This window comes from Protopterus annectens, chromosome 13.part0 (assembly GCF_019279795.1).
Source record: "Protopterus annectens isolate FY-2018-M chromosome 13.part0, PAN1.0, whole genome shotgun sequence".
Classification (NCBI taxonomy): Eukaryota; Metazoa; Chordata; order Ceratodontiformes; family Protopteridae; genus Protopterus; species Protopterus annectens.
The window spans coordinates 952,907,682-952,933,140 of record NC_056747.1 but is presented as its reverse complement, the minus strand read 5'-3'; the positions used below and the strand labels follow the sequence as shown (position 1 = coordinate 952,933,140).

General features: G+C 42.7%; 1 protein-coding gene across 5 annotated transcripts in view; it reads right to left on the bottom strand.

Annotated features, from left to right (window-relative positions):
* Positions 1-25,459, bottom strand: part of STAT3 (signal transducer and activator of transcription 3) — a 1,961,792-nt gene that overhangs the window by 819,841 nt on the left and 1,116,492 nt on the right. For all 5 annotated transcript variants that reach the window (XM_044054713.1, XM_044054714.1, XM_044054715.1 and 2 more), the window contains exon 16: positions 18,753-18,851. In XM_044054713.1, coding sequence (XP_043910648.1) covers positions 18,753-18,851 — 99 coding nt within the window. The remainder of the gene's footprint in view (positions 1-18,752; positions 18,852-25,459) is intronic.

Below are 25,459 nucleotides of genomic sequence, written 5' to 3'. Positions count from 1 at the left end.
GCGATCCGTGCCGAGGCACCGAGAGGGAGAGTCGGAACCGAAACATCGGTTCGACTCTCGGTCCTGGAACCAAGGATAGATCGTTGGCTCCGCGATTCCGGTAATGGATCCGTCGGAGTCGAGGTGAACGGTGCCGACCAAGAGAAAGACGGCTCCGGCACCGAGGGCTCCACGATCATCAGCCTCTCCTGGCTCCGAAGGCTGAATAGGCCTTGGAGAAGGAACAGATGGAGATAAAGGAAGGCCTTTGAGTCTCGACACCAACTGGGAGGAGACTGAGATGAGTTTGGACAAGGCCGTATTCTCCATTAACTTCTGCACCACACGATCTACGTCGGAGTCAGAGAGGGTCCTGGAAGAACGGGTCGAAGGAATCGAAGACTGAGCCGACCTCAAAAGCACAGGAGGTGGAAGCTCCGTCACCGGCTCCAAGACTCGAGGCTCGGTGACGGACAGAAGTTCGACACTCGGCCCTGAAGTCTGTGGAACCGATGAACGAACCTTAAATGAAGAGCTTGGAGCCGATGACATGGGCTCCGACGTCTTCGACTCCTTCGAGGATTTAGATGCCTGGTCTGATTTATCAAGAGCCTCTTGAAAGGCAGGCTTCAAAAGGCCTCTGTCCATGAGCTTCCTGCGCCTATCTGTCATGACCCTTCCACTGAAAGAATGACAAATGGAACAGTCTTCTTGCAGATGGAGAGGGCCAAGACAGTAGACGCAGGAGCTATGGTTATCTGTGACAGACATTTTCTGTTCACATTGGCACCTTTTGAACCCTGACTTTGCTTTTTCAGACATTTTCAAGGATAAAACAGTCAAATCCGGTATTATTGTCAAATCCAGTAACGTTATATATATATATATATATATATATATATATATATATATATATATATATATATATCTACACAGTCCTGTATAAGTTAAAGACAGTTACAGCCAAAAAACTAATGGAACCACAAGTGTAATAGTGTTTTACTCGAAATCTAACAAATCCAATAGCAAATCCAGTAGTTAGTGGGTGGGGTAGGCCCCGAGGGAAACCTAACTAAAAATCTATATACTAAAAAATATATAGAAGGTTAAGAAACCCTTGACTCACGCACACACACACACACACTAAAAGGTCTCAATTTTGAAAATAGGAAGAATTTTCTAAGTAATCCTAGAAAAAAAAGTATCTTATCTGCCAGTTGGTCTGAGCTCATCGAAAGTGATGTGAACATTGCAGCGGCAAACTAGATCTGAGGTAAAGGCAGAGGGAATTGTGGGAGATAGGTTGGTCTCGAGCTTCTTCTCGATGCAGAGCTTTGCCAAGCGGCCGAATCGGAACCGAGGATTGGCTCCGAACCCATGTGTAAGAACAAACGGCGAGATTGAACACTTTCACATTGATTGATTTCAACAATTGGCTAAGTTTCTGGTGTCATTCTAAGGGGATCCAGTATCTGTCTGCCTGGGATGACATGATTGACAGACCTCGATGCTTTACAGGAGATGGCCTGCATCTGTCACCCCTGGGCTTCCGGATACTGGCCAAGGCTCTTGCCACCCCTATAGTGCCTTTTTAGGCAGTGTTCCAAAGTCCAAATTACCACCATAACAGCTACAAACAAATGCAATCTGAGGGTCATACTGCTGAATGCTAGAAGTCTACATCTCAAAATGCACTCACTCAAAGCACTCCTTAAAATGGAGAACATTGACATTTGTGCTTTAACAGAGACCTGGTTCAAGGCAGCAGAAAGCATCCCTGCACTACCAGGCTATAACTCATTCCACACCTTTCGGCCCCAGAACTTGGACCAAATCTCCAAAGGTTGTGGTGTTTCCATATTCATAAAGGATGTGCACACCTCCAGACTGGTAGCCCAACATAACTCATCAGCGATACTTCAGGTGCAGCTAACATTGGACAAGACAGAGATTCAGATCGTAGCCTGCTATAGGTCCCCAACCATGTCACAAGACTTGCATACCATGTTCCTAAGCACCCTGAAGAATATTAGGGTCCAACCTAACTCTCTCATACTGTGCGACTTCAACTACCCCGTCATTAACTGAGAAAACTACTCATGTACCAATACAGTTGCCCAACGTTTCCTGGAATTCATTAATTCCAATGCCTTGGACCAGCTCGTTCTTACCCCCAATAGAGGTAACAACATCCTTGACCTGGTTATTACTAACATGGGCGACCGTTGCTCTACACCAGTAGTCAAACTCCTACTTGGTTAGATCTGACCATAAACAAATTACCTTGGAAATTCGCATCCCTCCCACCCCCCCTGCAAAGGTAACCACCATGAAAAACTTCTTCAAAGCTAACTTTGGGCTCCTAAAAACAGAGGTGGCTAACTTCACAGCACCCATGCAAATGGAGAATAGTTGCATGACTGCCGAATCATACACCAACGCACTGTACAAACATGTACACAAATGCATAGATCTTGCCATAACTCAAAAGAACCAAGAACCTCTCCTCCAAAAAAAAAAGAAGCCAATCTGGTGGTCCCCTGCCATAAACAAACTCTACAACAGAAGGGAAAAACTGATGCAGAATAAGGTGAAGTCCCAAGACTGGAAAAAAACTCCCTTATCAACCTCAACAAAAAGTTGAGATCCTTCATCAAATCCTATAAAGCTAGCTATGAAAACAGAATTGTAAAGACAACCACAAGGCCTTCTATTGTTATGTAAAGAATCTCCACGGCAATACCCAGATTTGCTCTGAGCTACTACAGAATGGTATCTCCTATACCGAGCCAACAAATATTGCCAATATACTGGCAGACAGATTCAGTGCCAACTTTACTCCTCTCTCCCCCACAAAAGGACCAATCACAATACCAGTAGATTGCCAGGTGCCCAGTATTACTGCTGCACAGGTTAAAACAGCACTGTCCAAGGCCAAGAATACAGCTTCTATGGCACCTGACAATATTCTTGGCTTGTTCTACATGAACTAAAGTGTGAACTGGCACCTCACCGGTGTGCCATGTTCAGTCACAGCCTCACCCCAGGCTTTGTCCCTACCTAATGGTGCATTGCTACAGTCATTCCTCTCCACAAAGGAGGAGCGACTACAGACCCTGGGAATTATCACCACATTAGCCTGATGAGTCTGATATGCAAAGCTGTGGAACACATCATCATGGACCTAATAAACAAGGATATAGGGAATCCCCAAACTCTGGATCCCACGCAGTTTGGTTTTGTGAAGGGTAGATCATGCCTGCTCAACCTGGACGAGTTCTTTGAGTCAGTCACCAACGATATGGATGAAGGCAAGGTGATTCATACAGCCTACCTTGATCTGGCCAAGGCCTTTGATACTATTCCCCACTCAGGAATCATAGAAAAACTCATTAAGCTAGGCATCAACCCCTATATCACTAGGTGGGTTGCAAACTGGCTCACAGATAGAACACAGTGTGAAAGTAGTTGACTCAAGTCAGACTGCCGACCAGTCACAAATGGAGTCCCACAGGGTTCGGTCCTGGGTCCTCTACTGTTTGGTATCTACTTCTCTGAAGTTCAGGCCAATACAAAGGGACTCTGGCTGACAAAGTTCACAGACAAGTGCAAGTTGTGAGCTATTATTAACTCCCCAAGTGATGTTGACATCCTACAGAAAGGCCTCATTGAGACCGACTGGTGTCAGAAGCATGCCCTTAAAAGCTCAACGGCAAAAAAATGCGTCGTCATCCCCTTTGGGAAAACCCCAGTTCCCATGAATTACCACATCAATGGTAGTCCACTGAACATGGAAGGCGTAGTAAGAGATCTGGGAACACATGTTGAGCAACCTCTCTTTTGAGCACCATATTGCCACTGTGGTCAGAAAGTCCTTCTATGTGGCACATCTCATTACTAAGGGTTTTGCATCCTGGAAGAAAGAGGTCATCGTCTACCTCTACTCTTCCCTCATTTGGCCAATCATTGCGCACAATGCCTCATTTGGCGTGTACCTCACTAGACACTTGCAACAACTAGAGAGGCCGCAAAAGTACCTCACAAAGAGGATCCTAGGCCTTAAACACTTGACCTGTATGGACAGACTCAAAAAACTCCAACTATTTTCTGTCTCATATCGCCTACTTAGGACGATCTCTTACAAAGGCATGTCTGACCCAGCTCTGTTATAAATGCTACACCGAAAGAAATCCCAATCTCTCTGCACCACGCACTCCAGAGACCTTTCAACCTCATTACCACAATCCGCAGAACAAGCTGGAGGGACAGGTTCATAACCCAGAGACTGCCCATGCTACGGAATAGAGTTCCCATACATGTCAAACAGAGCACCTCACTGGCCCTCTTCAAGAGAAATCTTGATGAGTGGATGGGAAATAGAAAATTCACCCTGGGAATCACTGCAGTGGCTCTACTCAACAGAGGCACTGGGAACTAAAGTCAGTTGGCATGATGCCAGGGTAATCCTATGGGCTAGGCTTGTAAAGGCTCCAGGGCCATTAGCCTAGTACACACCTATGAAAGTACAGTTGTGTACACTTACCATAAATGTAGATGTTTGAGTGTATTCACTGTTGCAGTCATTACATTTGGGTAATCTGCTGGCAGGTTGCCCTCAGTCGGCCTGATTAACAAAGATTTGGGTCCTGCGTCGTTTACTGTCCCTTCTTCCATGCCGTCAGGTCGCCAGGGGGCATAAAACATGCAGCCGACGCCATTACTTCAGTTTTTCTTGCCCCAGATGAAAGGTGCCCCCCAAATGGGGAGCAAAATAAAATTAAAAATACAAAAATGAATCTCCAATCAAAAGCAAATACACGAAAAAGGCTTTTAAGCATAGTAAAAGAAAGTAGAGGTATAGTAAGAGAAAAATAGGTGGCTGGAGGGAGGGTAACCAGGACTGCAACAGTGAATACACTCAAAAATCTACATTTATGGTAAGTGTACACAACTGTACTATGTTCTTAGTGTTTCACTGTTGCAGTCATTACATTTGGGTAGATTCCCAAACCTACGGTTGGGAGGATGGATTTATACAGCATTAGGACCAGCTATAAGGCCCTGCAAGACAACAGTGGCAAAGCCAGCTCTGGTTTTAGAGAAAATTGGTAAATGACAATGCTTGGTGAAAATATGAACTGAACTCCAGGTAGCAGCTTCTAGAATATCCCTGGTAGGAACACCTCTGGGAAAGGCTGCAGAAGTAGCTGCAGACCTGGTGGAATGAGATCTGATCCCCTGGGGGATAGGTTTTCCATGGTGCTTAAAGCAGAAATGAATGCAATGGCTTACCCATTTAGAAATGATTTGTTTTCAAATAGCCTTCCCCTCTGCCCCTGCAGCAAATGCTGCCAGCAGTTGTTCAGATTTTCTTCGAGGTTTAGTCCTGTCCAAGTAGAATCTAAGTTGTCTGTGCACATCCAATGAATGCAGAATCCGTTCCCCTTTGTTCTGTGGCTTGGGAAAGAAAGTTGGCAAATGAAAGGACTGATTAAGAGCCACACTGGATACCACCTTGGGCATGAAGGATGGATTGGTCCTGAGTGACACCCTGTCCGCATGAAAGATGATGAAAGGCTCCACTGCCATAAGGGCCTGTAACTCAGATATCCCTCTAGCTGAAGTGATTGCTAGAAGGAATGCTGTTTTCCAAGAAAGAAATTTTAAGTTTGCAGTAGCAGCTGGCTCGAAAGGAGGTAGAGTGAGTTTCTCCAATACAAAGTTAAGGTCCCAGGCAGGGGTTGGAGCTCTCCTGGGTGGTCTCAAGTTTTTGGCCCCTCTGAGGTACTGCTTGAGCAGAGGATGAGAGAAGAGGGGATGTTCTGTGTTATAATGAGCTGAAATGGCTGAGGCGTGGATTTTAATGGAGGAAAAAGACAGGCCCTTGTGAAGCATCTCAGTTAAGTATTGTAAAATCTGAGGTAAATTGGGCGCTGCTGTGCTCATCCCTTGAGACTGATTCCAAGCCCAGAATCCTTTCCATTTGTCAGCATAAGATTTTCTAGTACTAGGTCTTTTCGCCTCCAAGATGAAATCCATCACAGGTTTGCTGAGGGATGCTAAGGGTGAATTTAAGTGATTAGCCAAGCTGCCAGTTGGAAGCTGAGGGTGCAGAATTTGGTTCTCCTGCAGAGACAGAAAGGAAGGTGTCTGAGGCAGGTGTCATGGAGAAATTTGTGACACACTGCGCAGGAGTGGGTACCAGTGTTAGCATGGCCAGTTTGGAGCAATCAAAATCCACGGCCACAGTACCCAAATCTCCAAAAAATGTGGTTAGAAGCAGTAGGTTAAGAACAGCACATTTATTGGTACATAATCTGAATCACACCAAACAGCAGCAAACAATAAACCAAGCGCTTTTGCTCAGTTATTACCGAGCTTCTTCAAGGTTAAAAAATCTGTTGTGTTGACAGCCATGTTAAATACTAAATGCAACATCACATGACATACCCCCCATGTGAATCATCCCTAATCAGTTTCTTAAAAATACAGTGTGTATAAACTTTCCTTAAATATTAAATATATGTTCCAATCCAAAAATCCAAGTTCCCGAAGAGTCTATGAACATCAATATGATATTAGTAAGGGTAAAGTGACCAATGCCTTTTTTAAGCATTCACAATTATGTGAAAATATGCAAATTAAGTTTACAATTCTAGAACAAGTGACACCCGACCCACGGTTAGGGAACTGGGAAGCTAGGTTGGAGTATCAGGAACTGTTTTGGCAGCTTAGACTGGACGCAATTAGACCACCGGGCATGAATGACGCCTTGAATATAAACAGTGTGCTCAAATTACGAAGGGCACGATTATAATAGGGGTTCCTGTAGACTGCTTAAATTTCCCCATTAAACATACTGGTATTGGATGTACTTGCAGTTCAGCCGAATGCCTTAGTTTGGTTACCATGTGCTGTATTGGTAATGAAGATGTTACATTTATTTACTTTCATGGTTTAGTTTAACATTTATTACTGTCATGTTTATTTATTTCATTACCATTTATTTTATTATTTTTTATGTGTTTTTACACGTGTTGTAATATATTATATATTTAAATTTTTGGCATTACTGGATTTAAAGTTGAGTTTGATTTTTGGATTGGAACATATATTTAATATTTAAGGAAAGTTTATACACACTGTATTTTTAAGAAACTGATTAGGGATGATTCACATGGGGGGGTATGTCATGTAATGTTGCATTTAGTATTTAACATGGCTGACTACACAACAGATTTTTTAACCTTGAAGAAGCTCGGTAATAACCGAGCGAAAGCGCTTGGTTTATTGTTTGCTGCTGTTTGGTGTGATTCAGATTACGTACCAATAAATGTGCTGTTCTTAACCTACTGCTTCTAACCACATTTTTTGGAGATTTGGGTACTGTGGCCGTGGATTTTGGTGATTCTTGGTCTTGTGTTCACATTTTTTGACATTCAGCAATCAAAATCATTCTTGGTTTGTCCTGTTTGACTTTTAGGAGAACTCTGGAGAGCAGAGGGGGAAATGCGTAGTCCTTGTGCAAAATTTGTCCAACTGGTAGTTGTAAGGGGAGGCAAATAGATCTATGTCTGGGCTCCCCCATTTGCTTGTCAACATGTTGAAAATCAGTGGTTCCAGTTTCCACTCATGTGGGTCCATGAGATTTCTGCTTAGTCCGTCTGCCAGCGTATTCAGTTTTCCTGGCAGGAATTGAGCTTGTAGTTGCACTCAGTAACTCAAGGCCGTGTTCCGCAATGCCATGGCTAGTCTGCAGAGGGGGGTAGGAATGTGTACCCCCCTGCTTGTTTATGTACCACATAACCGTGGTGTTGTCCATCTTTACCATTAGTTGTCCTGGATGAATGTAGTCCTTGAAGGCTGTCAGAGCATTCTGTACAGCTAACATTTCTTTTTGATTGATATGTAAGTGCATTTGATTTGGGTTTCATATACCCTGAATGCACTTCCCTGCCAGGTGAGCCCCCCATGCATAGTCTGATGCATCCGTAGTTAGGGTTTGGGTGGTAGGGGGTAGTGTGAATGGCAGTCCCTTGTCTTGGTGGCAGGTTTCTGGCCACCATAGGAACTCCAGGCGTAGGCAAGGTATGATAGGAATCATTGTTTCCAGGCTGTGACAATGTTGACTCCATAGACTTTTTAAGTACCACTGAAGTTTCCTCATATGCAGTCTTGCATATGGAATTAGAAGAATGCAGGTGGCCATAAACCCCAAGGCTTGCAGTATTTGTCTTGCAGATAGCAGGGTTTTTGTGGCCACTTGTTTAAAGTAAGTTACCAAATGAATTTGCTTTTCTGGTGTGAGGAAAGCCATCTGGGCAGCTATATTCAAGCTTGGACCCAGGAATGTAATCTGTTAAGAGGGTACCAGTTGTGATTTCTTTTCATTTATGGTGTACCCCAGACAAGTTAGAACCCTTTTTACAAACGCCAGATGATTTATAAGTGCGGCTCCTGGTTTTCTGCCTGAATTAGACAATCGTCCAGGTATGGATATATTTGAATATTTCTTTGCCTGCAAAATGCAATTACTGGAGCCAGGCACTTCGTGAATACCCTAGGCGCAGTAAAAAAGCAGTGCAGAGAACTGATAATGCAAATAGCCTGATTTGAAGCGTAGGTATCTTCTGCAAGACTCCCTGATTGGGATATGCAGGTAAGCTTCTTTAAATCTAGAGATGCCAACCAGGCATCTTTGCCTAGCATAGGAAGTAAAGTACAGTTGTGTACCTACCATAAATGTAGATGTTCGAGTGTATTCACTGTTGCAGTCATTACTCTTGGGTTATCCTGCTGGCAGGCTACCCGCAGTCGGACTGAATTCCAAAGTCTTGGTCTGGCGTCGATTGCTGTCACCTCTTCCCTGACGTCAGTGTGCCAGGGGTATAAAAGATGCAGCCAACGCCATTTTCTTCAGTTTTTCTTGCCCCAGATGTCAGGTGCCCCCAAAAGGGTAGGCTAAATAAATTATGCCAATAAACATGCATGCACTAAAGTAAACATTTCCTTCATCTACAAGCAAATACACCACACAGGTTGTGTAGAATAGAGAAGTAAAGATAAGACCCAGCAAAAGAAAGGGGGATGGTGGGAGGGTAACATGGACTGCAACAGTGAATACACTCGAACATCTACATTTATGGTAGGTACACAACTGTACTATGCTCATTGTGTTTCACTGTTGCAGTCATTACTCTTGGGTTGAATCCCAAAGTTGAGGGCTAAATAGGATTAGGAGAGGCTATGAGGCCCTGCAGAACTGCAGTGGCAAAGCCTGCTCTGGATTTAGAGTAGAGAGGTAAGTGGTATTGCTTTGTAAAAGTGTGCACTGAACTCCAAGTTGCAGCTTCTAAGATGTCTTTGGTTGGTACTCCTCTGAGGAAGGCTGCTGAAGTGGCTGCTGCTCTGGTTGAATGTGGCCTAATGCCCTTAGGCACTGACTTGTCATGCTGTGAGTAGCAGAAACAAATGCAATGGCCTATCCATTTTGAAATAGTCTGTTTTGAGATAGTTTTTCCTTGTGATCCTGCAGCATATGCCACTAAAAGTTGCTCAATCTTTCTGAAAGTTTTAGTTCGGTCCAAGTAGAAGCGTAGCTGTCTGTGTATGTCCAAAGAATGTCTCTCACCCTTGTTCTGTGGGTTTGGATAAAAGGTAGGCAAGTGAATGGTTTGGTTAAGGGCCACGCTGGACACCACCTTAGGCATAAAAGTAGGGTTCGTCCTCAGAGAAACCCTGTCTGGATGGAAAATGATAAAAGGTTCCACAGCCATGAGTGCCTGTAACTCCAAGACTTGTCTTGCAGAGGTTATTGCTAAGAGCAGAGCTGTTTTCCAGGATAAGAATTTTATATCAGCTGTTGAGGCTGGCTCAAAAGGAGGCAGTGTGAGTTTTTTCAAGACATAATTGACGTCCCATGTAGGTATTGGTGCTCTCCTTGGAGGTCTTATGTTTTTGGCCCCTCTGAGGTACTGCCTTATTAAAGGATGAGAAAAGATAGGTGGTTCTGTATTGTAATGGGCTGAAATGGCAGAGGCATGAATCTTAATTGATGAAAAGGATAGGCCTTTGTCCAGCATCTCAGTTAAGTATTGTAAAATCTGAGGAATATTTGGTACAAACGTGTCAATTCCTTGTTCCTGGTTCCAAGCACTGAATCTCTTCCATTTTTCTGCATAAGATTTTCTGGTACTGGGCCTCCTGGCCTCCAAAATAACATCCATCACAGCTTTGGAGAGAGGAGTGTTCTGAATGGCTTCATTAACCACCATGCTGCCAGACTTAAGGTCCTGAGTTGGCTGTGCAGGATCTGATTGTTTTGTTGGGTCAGTAAGTGAGAGATTTGAGGCAATATCCAGGCTGGACCTTGAGACAAGTTCTTTATGATTGGGTACCAGTGCTGGCGTGGCCAGTCTGGGGCAATCAGTATCATTTTTGGCTTCTCTTGTCTGACCTTTAGGAGTACCTTGGGGAGGAGAGGCAGTGGAGGAAAGGCATATACTGTTAGGTTTTTCCAGCTGAAGTATAGGGCATCCACTTTCCATGCTTGCTTGTGATAAGTCATTGTGCAGAATCTCTGTAGTTGGCAGTTGTGAGAGGAGGCAAATAGATCTATGTCTGGGCATCCCCATTTCCTTGTTATCATGCTGAAGACTTGTGGATCCAGTTTCCACTCGTGGGGATCCATGAGGTTTCTGCTTATTTTGTCTGCCAGAGTATTTATTTTTCCTGGCAGGAATTGTGCTTGCAGGTGAACTTGATAAGTCAATGCTGTGTCCCACAAAGTCATGGCTTGTCTGCAGAGGGGGTAGGAATGTGTGCCTCCCTGCTTGCTTATGTACCACATGACTGTAGTGTTGTCCGTCTTTATCAGTAGTTGTCCTGGATGAAGCAGATCACTGAAAGCTGTCAGGGCCTTCTAAACACCTAGCATCTCTTTTTGATTGATATGAAGATGCATCTGGCTTGCGGGCCATGTACCCTGAATACATATTCCTGCCATGTGCACCCCCCCAGGCATAATCTGATGCATCCGTTGTTAGTGTCTGCCTGGCTGTGGGTGAAGTGAATGGCTGTCCCTTGTTGTGGTGACAGGCCTGTGCCCACCATCGAAACTCCTGTTGCAGGCAGGGAATGAGGGTAATTAATGTTTCCAGGCTGTGGCAATGTTGGGTCCAAACACTTTTTAGATACCATTGTAATTTCCTCATATGCAGTCTGGCATATGGAATTAGTAGAATGCAGGATGCCATGAAGCCCAAAGCCTACAGAATTATTCTTGCAGATAACTGGGTCTTTGTTGCCAACATTATGAAGCAAGAAGTCAGTTGCCTTTGTTTGTCTGGCGTGAGATAAGCCATCTGGGCAGTTGTATTTAAGCTTGCACCCAAGAATATTACCTCTTGAGAGGGTACTAGTTTTGATTTCTTTTCGTTTACTGTGTACCCTAGGCAAATTAGTAATCTTTTTACAAACGCTAGACGCTTTAGTAGAATGTCCTTGTTCTCTGCTTGAATAAAGCAGTCGTCCAAGTAAGGATATATTTGAATTCCTCTTTGTCTGCAAAATGCAATTACTGGTGCCAGGCATTTTGTGAAGACCCTGGGCACAGTAGATAAGCCAAAGGGCAGTGCAGAGAATTGGTAATGCATTGAGCCAGGTATCTTCTGCAAGATTGTCTGACTGGGACATGCAGGTATGCCTCTTTTAGGTCCAAAGTTCCGAGCCAAGCCTTCTTGCCCAGCATGGGCAATAGCTGCTGCTGAGTCAACATTTTGAATTTTGGAACATCCAGAAATGTGTTTAGAATAGACAGGTCCAGTATTGGTCTCCAGGCTTTGTCCTTTCTGGGCACCAAGAAAAGTCTTGAGTAAAAACCTTGTCCCTGCTGTTGTTGTGGTACTCGCTGAATGGCCCTCATGTCCATGAGGGATAAAACTTGCTTTTGTGCCTCTGCCCACTGACTGTGTGGCAGGTCTGGCATACCTTTTGCCCTTGGCAGGGTGTGAAAGTGGAATCTGTAGCCCTGAGACACTATGTTCAAGACCCATTTGTCCTGGGTGATCATGTGCCAATTTTGTTAAAAAAGTGCTAGTTTTCCCCCTAAGGGGGCTGCCAAAAGATAAGTGTTTGGTTCTGGCAGAGGAAAGTCATTGGGACTATTTCCTGTATGGCTGTGATTTGTCTTCTCCACTTTTGGAGGTAGAAGCACCCCACTGTTTAGACCTGTATGAGCCTTGGGGCTGGGATCTGCCTCTGGGGCATCTGTATCTGCCTCTTTGTGGCCTGTCTGACACTGGAAAGGACCAATTCTTTGTAGGGCAGTTCCTACTAAATCTGGGTGGCTGCACCTGTAAGAAATCCTTAACTGTCTGCATAGATTTCGCTTTGTACTCCATTTTCTTCAACACCTCTTTTGCTTTAACACCAAACAAAGTATCATGCTGTAATGCAGCATCTAATAATTTTGCTTTAACATGATCAGGCAGATTCTGTTCCTTTAGCCAAGCATGTCGCCTAATGACAGAACCCGTAACAGCGGCCCTGCAAGAGGCCTCCAGAGAATCAAAACCACATTGCAAAGTATGCTTTCCCACTTGCTCAGTTGCATGCAATAAATCCTGCATTTCTTTGTTTTTTGCACATTCAGAACTTAACATTTTCTGTTTTAAGCAGTGACAATAAATATATATATATATTATATGATATTTAAGCTTATGAAATTGACAATTTAAAGCTCTCACAGCCCAGGTAGCAGAAGTGTAAACCTTTTTCCCCCATCTGTCCAGTGCCCTAGAATCCCTATCAGAGGGGATAGGGTTTTTTGCAGTGGAAGCCTTGACCCCTTTGGGACCCTGAGAAATAGTTTCTGGGTCAGCAGCAAGGTTTTTATAAAGAAATGTATGTGAATCTGGAACCCTGTAGTATCTGTCTGGCTTAACAGGTGCAGGGGGTAAAGAGTCAGGAGACAGGCCGGACTCTGAAAATACATAATCTACAATGTCTAAAACAAGAGGGACAGAAAGAGGCCTGTGCTAAGGTAGTAAAAGAAAATCTCTAAGCCTTTTCTTAGATTCTGAGTAGTCTTGGCTCTCCCAGTGGAAGTGCTCCCTCATGGTATGCAGGGTTTCCCCAAAAGAAAAATCCTCAGACGGGGAGGCTGAAGGGATAGATTCTTCAGCATCAGAATCCTCATAGGGAGGGAGAGAGTATTCCTGGTCAGAAGAGGAGTCAGAAGAAATGGAAACCTGATCTGAAGATTCATATTCTGTTTCTTGCCTAGGCCCTCTTATCAGGAGAGGGATGGGAACCCCTGATCCAAGTAATTAGGCCTTCGGCCATTTTGAACATCTGTTTTTTAGGCATGGAGGCCTGCCCATGGGCTTGCTGCATTTGTTTCTTTGTCTTTAGTCGTGCTTTAGTCTTTTCCGTTGGAGCTGTAGTCGTTTTTATATACAACTGTGTAGGCCTGAAAACACCCTCAGAAGCCGATGCCTGCTCAGCGGCTCCGGACCCATCTGAGGGAATATTTTCCAAGTGTCCAATACCTTGAGTTTCCAGAGGCCTAGTCTGCTCCACATGGGAGTTGGAGGCGGCATGCGGCTCTGAGGTAGCGGGTATCAGGGGCTGTGAAAGTGCCTCACTGAGAACCGGCGAATGGCTTAGAAGAAGCCTCGTTGTCAGTTTTGGACCTCGGATGCCTGTCCTTTTCCTTGCGTTTCTTGTGAATTGCGGTAGTCGGATGGCTATCCGACGACATCTTGTAATTAAATCTTCGGCCAAAGTAATGAAATGCAAAATCGTACTGACGCTTAATAGTGCGTTGGTTAAATCTAGCACAAAATCTGCAATTAGCTATGTCTGCAATTAGCTATGTCGTGATCAGGGCCTAGGCAAGGAATACAATAAGAATGGAAGCCCTTATGAGGTATTTGCTTCCCACAAGAAATATAATTATTAACTTTTTCTGATATCAGTGTGGAGCAAGAAAAAAGTTTCCCCAACGGGGTACTTAGCTTTAAATGAAGACTTTGGATCTGAAATTCGAACACGAAAATCTCAGGAGTTGGCAGACCGGCACCTGCGAACTGCTTCTGCTTCGGGCACCACACGGCAAGAAAGACTGAAGAAAATGGTGTGGGCTGCATCTTTTATACCCCTGGCGCACTGATGTCAGGGAAGAGGCGACAGCAACCAACGCCGGACCAAGACTTTGGAATTCAGGACGACTGCGGGTAGCCTGCCAGCAGGATAACCCAAGAGTAATGACTGCAACAGTGAAACACGATGAACATCTAACATATAAGAAGGATCAACAGTCTGAATTAAACCCTTAGCCAGACCCATTAAACTACTCCGAACAAAATTTGAGGAGGAGTAGATACATGCTAACTTTTCTGCTGCTTTTTGACATGAAAAATGGGACCAATGGTGTTGTTAGTGGTGGCAGCAACTTCCCTAGGGATGGGCACAACATTCTGCCAAAACAGGTAAGTCCTCCCTGTTCCATCTCCCAGAACTGACAACAGTGGCTCACCCTTGCCCACTGAGGGGATTCCATGAAGATCTCTGCCTTGCATGCAGGGCATTGTCAAACCCCACTCTGATGGCCCTCCTGCATATCCGAAAACTAGCTCCAGAACTAACTCTTCCAAAGATGTAAACCTTGCCTGTAATATACACAGGACCTGAAGAGACAGGTATGTATTCCAGAGATTTCCCAGTCCCTGGAATAGGCTCCCCATCCATGTAAAGCAGAGTGCCTCCTTAACCCAATTCAACTGTAAGATGGACAACTGGATGGAGAACTGGAAATTCATCCCTGATTTGGCACCTATGTCTCTAAGGGACACAGGCAGCCTGTAAATGGCTCATCTCCCAGGCCCCTGCTTGCAATTGTTTCATCTCCCAAGCCCCCCTTTTACTTATCTAGGGTACCAGAACTTGTCAGAGATTTGGGATGCATGGCTAGGCTTAAAAAGGCCCTTGTGGTTGTTAGCCTACTAAATAACTATGAACCTATGAACCAAAAGACGCAGAGGATGTGGATAACCTCCAGTCCATAGTGGCTGTAGGTGCTACACCAGAGGGATTTCAGAATAAAAGATGAGTGGGCTGAGGTGCAAAAAATGACCACAGCACAGTCCCCCACCTGTGGCTGAGGGGAACTGCTAGTCTGCTGTGGTGGCAAAGGCTGCATGCTTAACTTTTTGTTTTTTTTGCTGGAAGAATGACAGTCTATTGGAATGACAGTTTGTCCATAGTCATGCTGAAAATGGTGCCTCTTTCCTAGGGAAAACAAGCAGGAAATACCAGTGAAAATAAAAAGTCTTTAAAAGCCCCCCCCCCCCCGACAAACACAGTAAAAAGCACATTAAGACACAACGGCAGCCCCAACAATGTAAAATTAACAATTTCTCCAAAGAAAAATGATTTTCAATTACATTAAACAGCTTTTAAACTGACAGGAAACAGGAGTGTTTCTGTTTAAAAATACGGTACAGTCTCATGACAATCTTAAAACACATTCCTAGCTTTAAAATAACTTTCATGAAGAGGAAAATATAGATAATAAAATGTAAGCTTTTTTCCCCCAAAGGGAACTTATCTGCCTAGAAAAGAAACACCACAATCCAACCATCGATTCTCAAAAGCCTCAGATGAGCGAACTCATTGGCAGTAGTACAGCTGTGAAGGGCTTGGCACCCAAACCTATCTTTTACTCTGCTTAGCTCAAGCCGCATAACATTCTGGGTTAGTGGAAGGACCCCTGAAGCTTTGGAATCTGTCCGGCTGTTATACTATTGATATATAATCGATATTACATTAGTGAACAATATGATGAACATATAGTGCTGTCTCCAAGTGTACAAAAAAAAAAAAAAAAACACCACAGGTTAGGGAATTTCATATTGTCACCCTTTCCGCATTGGATGGCTGCAGTGGTGCAGCAGTTAGCACTGTCGCCACACAGCAAGAGGTTCTGCAGTTCGATTCTCTGCTGGGGTGCCTTCTGTGCGGAGTCTGCATGTCCTCCTTGTGGTTGAGTGGGTTTCCTCCCATATTCCAAAGACATGTAGTAGGTGGATGGGGCACTCTAAATTGGCCGTAGGTGCGAGTGTGTGCATGCGAGTGAGTGGTACGGATGAATTACTTTGGCAGGACTAACCGTAGATTATCACTGTTGAAGTGACACCCCCAACCCAATGTGAAAAATAGGAAAAAAGGGGTTGAGGATGGACAGATGGATGGACTCTTTCCGCATCATCTTATGTCACATCACCATAACTGACTGCTCTCTACTGCAGTCCTTAGAATCAATGCAATTGTTCTAGGACTACAATACTTGGACAGAACATGCCTATTTTAGTCTGAGAATAGATACATTTTCCCTGCTCCGTGAGCTCAGTATTACTGCAAACCTATTTCACCTGGCCTTTTAGGAATTATTTTTAGATGTTCTTTCACAGAACCCTGAATACTAAATGCTACTCCACATTACTCAGGAGTCTAAGATCCTGATGTTCTTTCTTCACCCTCTTCTCAATGTCATCCTACTTCCATTTAAGACACTGATCACTTTCCTGAGCGGACTCTTTACAGAACACTTAACAGAGCTCTTCACACAAAATTTGCAGCTCAGGAGAATCCCACTGTTCTGTGATGCTAAGATATGGACTTAAATAAAAATATGTCATAAAAAACTATAGCTGTCTTTTTTTTTTTTTTTGGTTTGTTCAGTCAAAGCCTTGCACTATCCCACCTCTTGTTTGTTATGTAGCTTGGACAACTAGCGATATCAGTAAATTTTACTAAACAGAGAGGAAAAGGTTTCAATCTTTCTCACTTACTCCACTCTAGACTGCAGAATATTAGATACCTGGACTTCCCTTCTATGTGGTTAACTCATCACACAGCTATCTTGTTAACTTGAAATGTATGATGCAAATCTAGTCCTTGGTAAAGTACTTTGGTGGTGGGACTGCTTGTTATATACCAATATCAGACATAACAGTGGAAGATATCACAGGCAGAAAACTGCTAAAAGAAACACTGCACATCTGCAGCAGACACTACAGTGGAGTAATTCCTAAATGCTGCTGCAAAAGCCACATGCAAGTAAAGTGCAGCACTTCAAATTATAAAGTGAAAAATAAAAATAAGGAAACAGAAATGCATGATCATGGATCACACTAAAATGGGTATAAAATAGGAAAATAAGTGAAAGACATACTGGCTCTCCAATTTTGTTAAGCTAAAACGATGCGTGAAGAAAGACTTACTTTGACAGCACAGCCTTACTTGGGAACTAGTGTGAAACCAGAAAGCACTACTTAACTACAATCTTACACAATTTCATACGGACCACTACTAAAATTATAGACATCAGTCACTGCTGATGTTTTCCTTTAACTGAGCATGTTTTTCATTTCAGATGTTTAAAAAACAATATTGAGCTAGCCATACAACAATTTTGACTTTAGAAGGTTCGAGAAAACTGATGGTAGCAAGGAACAGGGATAGGAGGCATCTACGCTATGACATTCAAGGACTGCAACATGCAGATAAGTGTGAAATATGTGAAACCGGATTCACTTTATATGCTCGAAATCCTGAAATATCGAATTTCAAAATCTCAAGCTCATAAAGTGGAAAATCTAAAACACTGAACACTCGGAAGTGCGAAATTCAAAATCTCGCATTTCGGAAATGTTGAATTAGCGGTTCTGATGTTGCACTGTGTTCATGGATTCAGGTAAGTGTTTATGTTTTAAGGGTTTTGTGTAGAGGCTGTATTGTGTGGTTTGTTACTGTGGTGTGTGTGTGTGCGAGGGGGATGTAGCTTGTGTGGCGGTGTTTCGTGTGTTTGTGTATGTAGTGCGAACTAGGAGTTAGTATATTTAAGTAGGGGATGTGTGGAGGGCGCAGGGGTGCTTGCCCCCCTGCTTGTAGTTAGGATTGAGTTTGTTTGTGGGGAAGAAGGTGTGTGTATGTGTTGTATAGAAGTCACGATTTTGAATTCCGCACTTCTGAGTGTTCTGTATTTTAGGTTTTCCACTTTATGGGCTTGAGATTCTGACATCTGATATTTCAGGATTTCGAGCATATAAAGTGAATCCGTGAATCCATGTTTGTCTTAAGAAATGAAATGGTATTACAAGCATAAACAAATCACTTCAAATAAAATATGGAGTCAGTGCTAGTACACTGTTTATTCCCAAGCAGACGTGGATTCAGAAGATTTACATACAAGTCCACTAATGTGGAAGTATTGCATTCACTGAGAAGAACTGTATCTCAAGTTAAAACACAAGGCCTGATAACCTTTTATCTTGAAAGAACAGGAATTTCAGTCATTCTCTTCTCTCGTGTATACATGCATATTCTGGTGTGGGGAGTAGAACTATCATGTATAAAGGCATACTCATACAGCATCAGAAGTACTATAGTTTGAAGTAATCAGATCAGGAACCAAACAAGGGTGTTCTAAACCAGATCCCAAAAATCTCTAAATACACCCTCAGCAAAAGGAAACATTGGACACTGCTGAACAATCTGTGCAAAGGGCTAGCTCTCCTTAAAAGACTATTAAATTAAAAAAAGAAAAGCTAGACAAAAGCAGGGAGACTGCAGATAATGGCAGGAGGGGCCCCAAAAGGGGGACATATTACGAGTTTCTAAGAAGGGTATAATAATTTGTCTTACCTGTGTGCACGGACAATGTTTAAGCTATTTTTGTTTTGTTAAGTAAGAACAAACTAGCCTCTTACCTTTGGGTTATTAGTCAGCATGTTATACCACAGGATGGATGCCCAAGCGTTTGGCATCTGACAGATGTTTGATATGACCACAACTGGTAACGAATGTGTCTAAATGGAAAAAAGAAAAATAAGAGAGATCTCACTAACTGTTACTACATGCAACAAAGCAAAATATATTTTTAAGAAACCTAAGACTACAGAAAGTTACACAGATATCAGTTATGTCTGTCCTAAATGTGCAAATAATTTTCTAAAAAAAAAGAAGTTATGTCTTACCATAACGTTCTATCTGTATTGTTGATCCTCGTTCATTCGTCATTACGTATGGGTATCGGTTCTGACCTCGGAACCGAGCCAGCCATCTTCCAAGCTCGCGTCAACTACAAACTCTCGAGCTAAACTCTTACCCAGAATTCCACTCTCCCTGTTACCTCAGATTGAGTTTGCAAGTCAAAAGAATGTAGAGGCTACCTCTGGTCAAATGACCTAAAAGAACCGGATGGTAAGATCCACTAGAAGCCACAGAAGGGGGAAGGAGGGAGGGCCGTAATGACTGAACGAGGATCAACAATACAGATGGAACGTCATAGTAAGACATAACTTCTTTATCTGATATTGTTAATCCTCGTTCATTCCTTATGTATGGGACAGTGTCCCCAGCTACCTCTATTCCTGGGAGGCTCTCATGGAAGGACATTCCTGAGCACCATAGAACCAAAAGATGCTCTTCCCCTGGGGGCCAAATCCAATTTGTAATTATTGATGAAGGCATGAGGCGTAGCCCAAGTCGCAGCTGCACAGATGTCATGTAAAGAAGCTCTGGCATGGAAGGCAGCAGAAGTTGCCACCGACCTTGTCGAATGAGCCTTTATGGTAGTAGGCAATGGGATATTACGTTGTGTATAAATGATGATCAGACAGTCTTTCAACCATTTAGCCAATGTGACCTTAGCAACAGTACATCTTAATCTAGGTCCAGAATAGGCCAAAAATAACTGGTCTGATTTATGAAAGGCCTTAGTCCTGTTCAAGTAGAAGCGAATTTGCCTGTGAATATCTAGGGTATGTAAGCAATACTCTCCTTTGTTTAAATGATTGGGAAAGAAAACTGGCAATTCAATGGTTTGATTAATGGACATTTCAGAGATCACTTTTGGCAGACATGAAGGATTAGTTCTTAAAGATACTCATCTCTATGAAAAATCAAGTATGGATTTTTGATGCATAAGGCTTGAAGCTCAGAGATACATCTGGCAGAAGTAATGGCGACCAAAAACAAGGTTTTCCATGACAAATATTTGAGGTCACAAGAAGAAGCTGATTCGAAGGGTGGCATTGTCAGAGGTTGTAGAACTAATGACAGGTCCCATGGTTGAATAGGTACTCTAAAAGGGGGCTTCAGATGATTCACACCTTTTATGAAGGTCTTGCATAATTTTGTGACATAAGAGAGGAGTCTTGGACACCCTCATGGAAATTAGATATTGCAGCCAATTGAACTCTAATGGTAGAGGCCGATAGACCCGACTGAAATAGGTCGGCCAGATACTCCAGTATTAACGACACCGGTGCTGAGAAGGGATCTACTTGTTTTTCTTTCAGCCAACAGGTAAATCTTTTCCACTTGCTTAGATAAGTAATTCTAGTGGAAGACTTATGAGATGCTCTGACTATACAAATGTACTGATAATAGATTCAGACCAAAGTGTCAATTATCCTATAGTATCTAATATTGTTCTATAACTGTTTAACAGATGAATGATTTTATCCTTTCCTGTACTGAACCAGCTTTGGGAATATATGTATAATTGTGGAAGTTTATGGATATATTTGGGCATTTGTGACTGAACTACCTTACTAAGGTTTTTGTTTCTTCTCTCTCTTTGCTTGCTGTCTTGTTCTTTTCTGACTGCTCTCAGCACTCTAGCTGGACTACGCTCCAACAGGGTTAAGAACCCTCCTGGCAACAAAGGACCCTTCCCAACTTATCAGCTGTCTCATCACCCTATAAGTGTTCCCCTGTGCTCATCTACGAAAGGAAGGAAGAAAGTATGTGTGTTCCTCATACTTGCTGTAAAGCTTATTTGTAGTATGCTTGTTCCTCATTTATGTAAGAAAAAGCTTCTCAGCCTGGTCAGCCAGCAGCCATACACCCTCTGTAACCTATAGTTTAATACAGCCCCTGTCTGCATTTCACTACCTTCCCCAGCCGAACTGAGCGTCCTTTTTCAGCCCTAGACCAGCCTTCCCCTGAAATTACTACTGTTGTAATACCAGTTCCTGGCCACTAGGTGGCACCCTTATATAGTCCCCATCTTTCGACTATCCCAAATTCCCAGGAAATACTTTATTTTACAGACTACTGTCCTCACCTTGTTACTATTGTTCTTTCTTACACCTCTTGTTTTACTGTAATCTCCCACTATCCTCCTTGGAAACCTTCCACTCTACTTCTTATTCATTCTTCAACTACCTTAACTTAACTTACCTTATCAGTCAGCATGCCACTGATTGTTCTCCTATTACACTCAGTTGTCTCTACCCGCTCCGTTCGCCCTGCGGGCTCACTCCGCTCCCCTAGCCTGCCCCCAATTCCCACCAGCCCCCAGTACTCCTACATTTACTCCGTTAAAGCCACACCCCAACACATCTGCTCCAATCTAACACTTCGACTCATTAACACTCCCACCCCCCTTGGCTCAACACCTCACCTGTTATTATCTGACCTCCCATCCCTCCTTGTTACATCACCACTCCTGTTGATATACCTCCTTACCTGTTCACACATACTTACCTCCCATGTTTCTTCCACTCTATAAAACTAATATAATGGCTACATTACCCATCCCACACCAAATAAAACTATTACTCTTGGTCTCACTCTTTCCTCCTCTAACTACTGCCTATCTGCTAACCTCCTATGAACAACCATTATACCCCACCCTTCTCTTCCCCTCCAAACACACTTCTACACCAATACTAGCTATCTCTCAAAACTACATAAACATCACATCCACATCCTGCTACCTACAAGCTAAATATCATAGATTATCTCACATTAAATATACCAAGCTAAATATTAAAAAATAACTATTATTGTAACCTTCATTACCCTATAAATAGAATACACTTCCACTCCTTAACAGATGGGGACATTCATCCTAACCCTGGCCCAATCAATACCCTTGCCACTGAACAGTGCAACCCTAACAACTCCAGTACCCATGCCCCTACTAAACCTTCTAACTCACTCTATATAGCACATCTCAATATACGTAGCATTAACAATAACACTGCCCACCTCCACGCCCTCCTAGATGTTCACCTATTTGACATCCTATGTCTATCTGAAACATGGCTAAAACCCACAATTAGTCACCCCACCTGGTTACAATATCCTTAGACTAGACCGCACAGCCAAAAAGGGAGGCAGGGTAGCAATCCTTTATAAATTAGAGCTTCAAGTTAGCACTACAAACCTTAGACCACCTTCTGACAATAATGCTGAAATCCTCATTTCTAAATTTCAGATCAACTCACGTAAATCTATAAGCATCATTTGCATCTACCTTCCCCCAGGAAATAAAATTACAACCCTTGAAAATATCCTTAACTGGCTTTCTATTAATCTCCCACAAGAAACCATAGTCCTAGCAGACTTTAATATCGACTGGAAGTCCTGCAGTACTGTACACCCTACCACCCATTTTAACCTATATGGCTTCTCACAAACTATTAACTCCCCAACCAGAATTAATAAACCCAATAACAAAGAAAGTACCTTAGACTGGATTCTTACTAATACTCCTCATCAAACATACCAAGTAAGAACCCTCCCAGATGATCTAAGTGACCACTCACTAACTTTTATTATCAGACACAAAACCAACCTAACTTACCCAAACAATTTCAGGATAATATGCACCAAAAAGCATTTTAACCCTGAACTTTTCCAAACAGAACTCAAGCAGTGTAATTGGTCACCTCTAAAATCCCTCCCACTAAATGAAGCAGTGGTTGTTGTTTGTCTTTCGGCTTTTCCCGGTTAGGAGTAACCATAGCGGAACTCCAGTCCGCTAATGATTGGCAGTTGGTTTTTATGGTGTCGAGTTGCCAGCCGGACGCCCAACCTTCAACGAAGGCACGCCCATTCAATGCATGTCTTTCGAACACCCACTCGACCGCGAGGAGGACATGCAGACTCCACACATAAGGTACTCCCAACCCAAGCCGAGAATCGAACGGGAGAACCTCTTGCTGTGAGGCAACAACGCTACCGCTGCACTTTAATTCCACATTCTTAACCATCCTTGACCATCACTCCCCAACTCGCTCTGTTAGAAATAAAGCTAAACCTGCCCCTTGGCTCTGAAAAGCTACTAGGCAAAAAATCCTTCTTGGAAACAAATCCTGGGCAAAATGGCGTACTACTAAAAATCCTACAGACCACCAAACCTTTAGACAACTTAGAAATAATATTAAAAAAGCCATCCTCTTAGATAAAAAGAACTTTTACTTCCAACTACAGCAAACTTACCATACGAGTTCTGGCCTAGCATTAACAAACTACTATACCCAGGTCAATCTATCACACCTAACCCACAAAGCTCTAACCCTGAGAATCCCACACATATAGCTAATGCCTTCAATTCTTTCTTCACAGGCGCCATCCAAACTCTTGCTAGTCAACCATCTCCAGATACCTCAAATCTGCTTACATCTACTACAAGCCCACCTCCATCATTTCAGTTAAAACCAGTTTCAACTTCCTTTATTTGCTCCCTTCTCCAAAAACTAAAACCTACCACCCCCTCAGCTGACAAACTTCCAGCAGAATATCTGCAAAAAGGAGCTAAAGCCATAGCCTATCCCATTTCCATTCTGGTTAACAGAACCATAAGTGAAGGAACTATCCCATCTATCTGGAAAATTTCTCACATCATCCCACTACATAAAGGTGGGAATTCTAACGACTTTTCTAACTATCGTCCTATAGCTCTACTATCTCCTCTAGCAAAAATAATGCAGAAATGCATCCATAAGCAACTACTTAACCACCTACTCCAAAATAACTTACTTGCCAATTGTCAACATCGATTTAGACCTTTCCACAGTACTACCACTGCCCTGCTATCCTTCACAGACTGCATTAACAAAAACCGTAACAATATTCTCCTCTGCAGTCTTTATTGATTTATCTAAAGCTTTCAACATGGTTAATCATCAGCTCCTTTTAAATATACTGAAATCCCTCTCACTTGAACTTCTAGCCATAAATTGGTTCAAATCTTACTTAGACAATAGACAACAGGGTGTGCTATGGGATAATAATCTATCTACACACCTCCCTATTTCCCTAGGTGTTCCTCAGGGCTCCATATTAGGCCCGCTCCTATTTTCTATTTTTATTAATGACTTTCACTCAGCAATTCCTGATGCCACCTGTATTCAATACACAGACAACTCCACAATAATTTGTTCAGCCACTTCTCCAACTGAACTACAGTCCCTTACCCAAAAAGCATTCAATACAGTAGAACAATGTTTTTTAAACTGCTGCCTCCTCCTAAATCCCAAAAGAACTAAACTTTTACTTTTCACTCCAACCCGAAAATACACACCAATAAATTTCACACTCGTATCTAATAATGGAACTATCAAATCTCCCGACTCAACCACTAAACTCTTAGGAATAACAACAGATAACCTTAGCTTCGATACTCATATAAACAGCACAATAAAAACAGTAAACAAGAAATTGGGGTCCCTCTATAGAATCAAACCTTTCTTAAACCATTAGCCAGGACCGCCATAGCCAGAACTCACTTAATCTCTACCCTACTCTATGCTTCACCTATATACACTAATCTTTCTAAAAACAACCTCAACAAACTGGCAATCTCCTATAATAATATTGCTAGATTTGCCACTGGCTCTCCTTTTTAGAACTCATCACTCTCTTAATCTAAAGCAACTAGGATGGCTAGAGTTCCTAAACCAGCTTCAATTTCACTAGCTTGTCATAGCTCATAAGACCCTATCAACCCACCCAACACTCCAATACTCTCTAGCCTCATTACCCCATACAACAATCTGAAAAATTTACGCTCCTCAAACAAACCGCTTATCAACACCAACAGATCCAACAACTTAGCAGGAGACTCTCTGTTCTCCAGTACCGTTGGAAAGCACTGGAATCTTCTTCCCACAGAACTCATATCTCTGTCTTCATTGAGACTTTTTAAACAGAATCTAAAACTATTTCTCAGTACACATTGGTTATGCCCCTGTACTAACCCTGACTAACTTTCTCTCTATACACTAATTTGAATACTCTTCATCTTTATAGACTTATCCTTAATGAACCAAAGACCAAGTTATTGCAATTTAAAAACATGTATATATGTACATAGTAACATCTCTTGCACATTACCTTTTACTGTTTTGTGCTACGCTCACTATGAGTATTGTATTTTTATTAACAACAGCTGTTATACACTTGGACTGCTGCAACATATTATACTGTATTTGTGTATGCGTCTTGGAGCTTTTCTCCCCGGGCCTCTACTGAAAATGGACATGTATCCAGTTAGACGAGCCCAGTCAACAAATGTAAAATAAATAATAAAAATAAAAAATAAGAACGTACCATACTGGTAAAGAAAGATCATTCTGCCTGGCAATCAAGGGAATTGGTGGAGCCAGGCTGTCCAAGT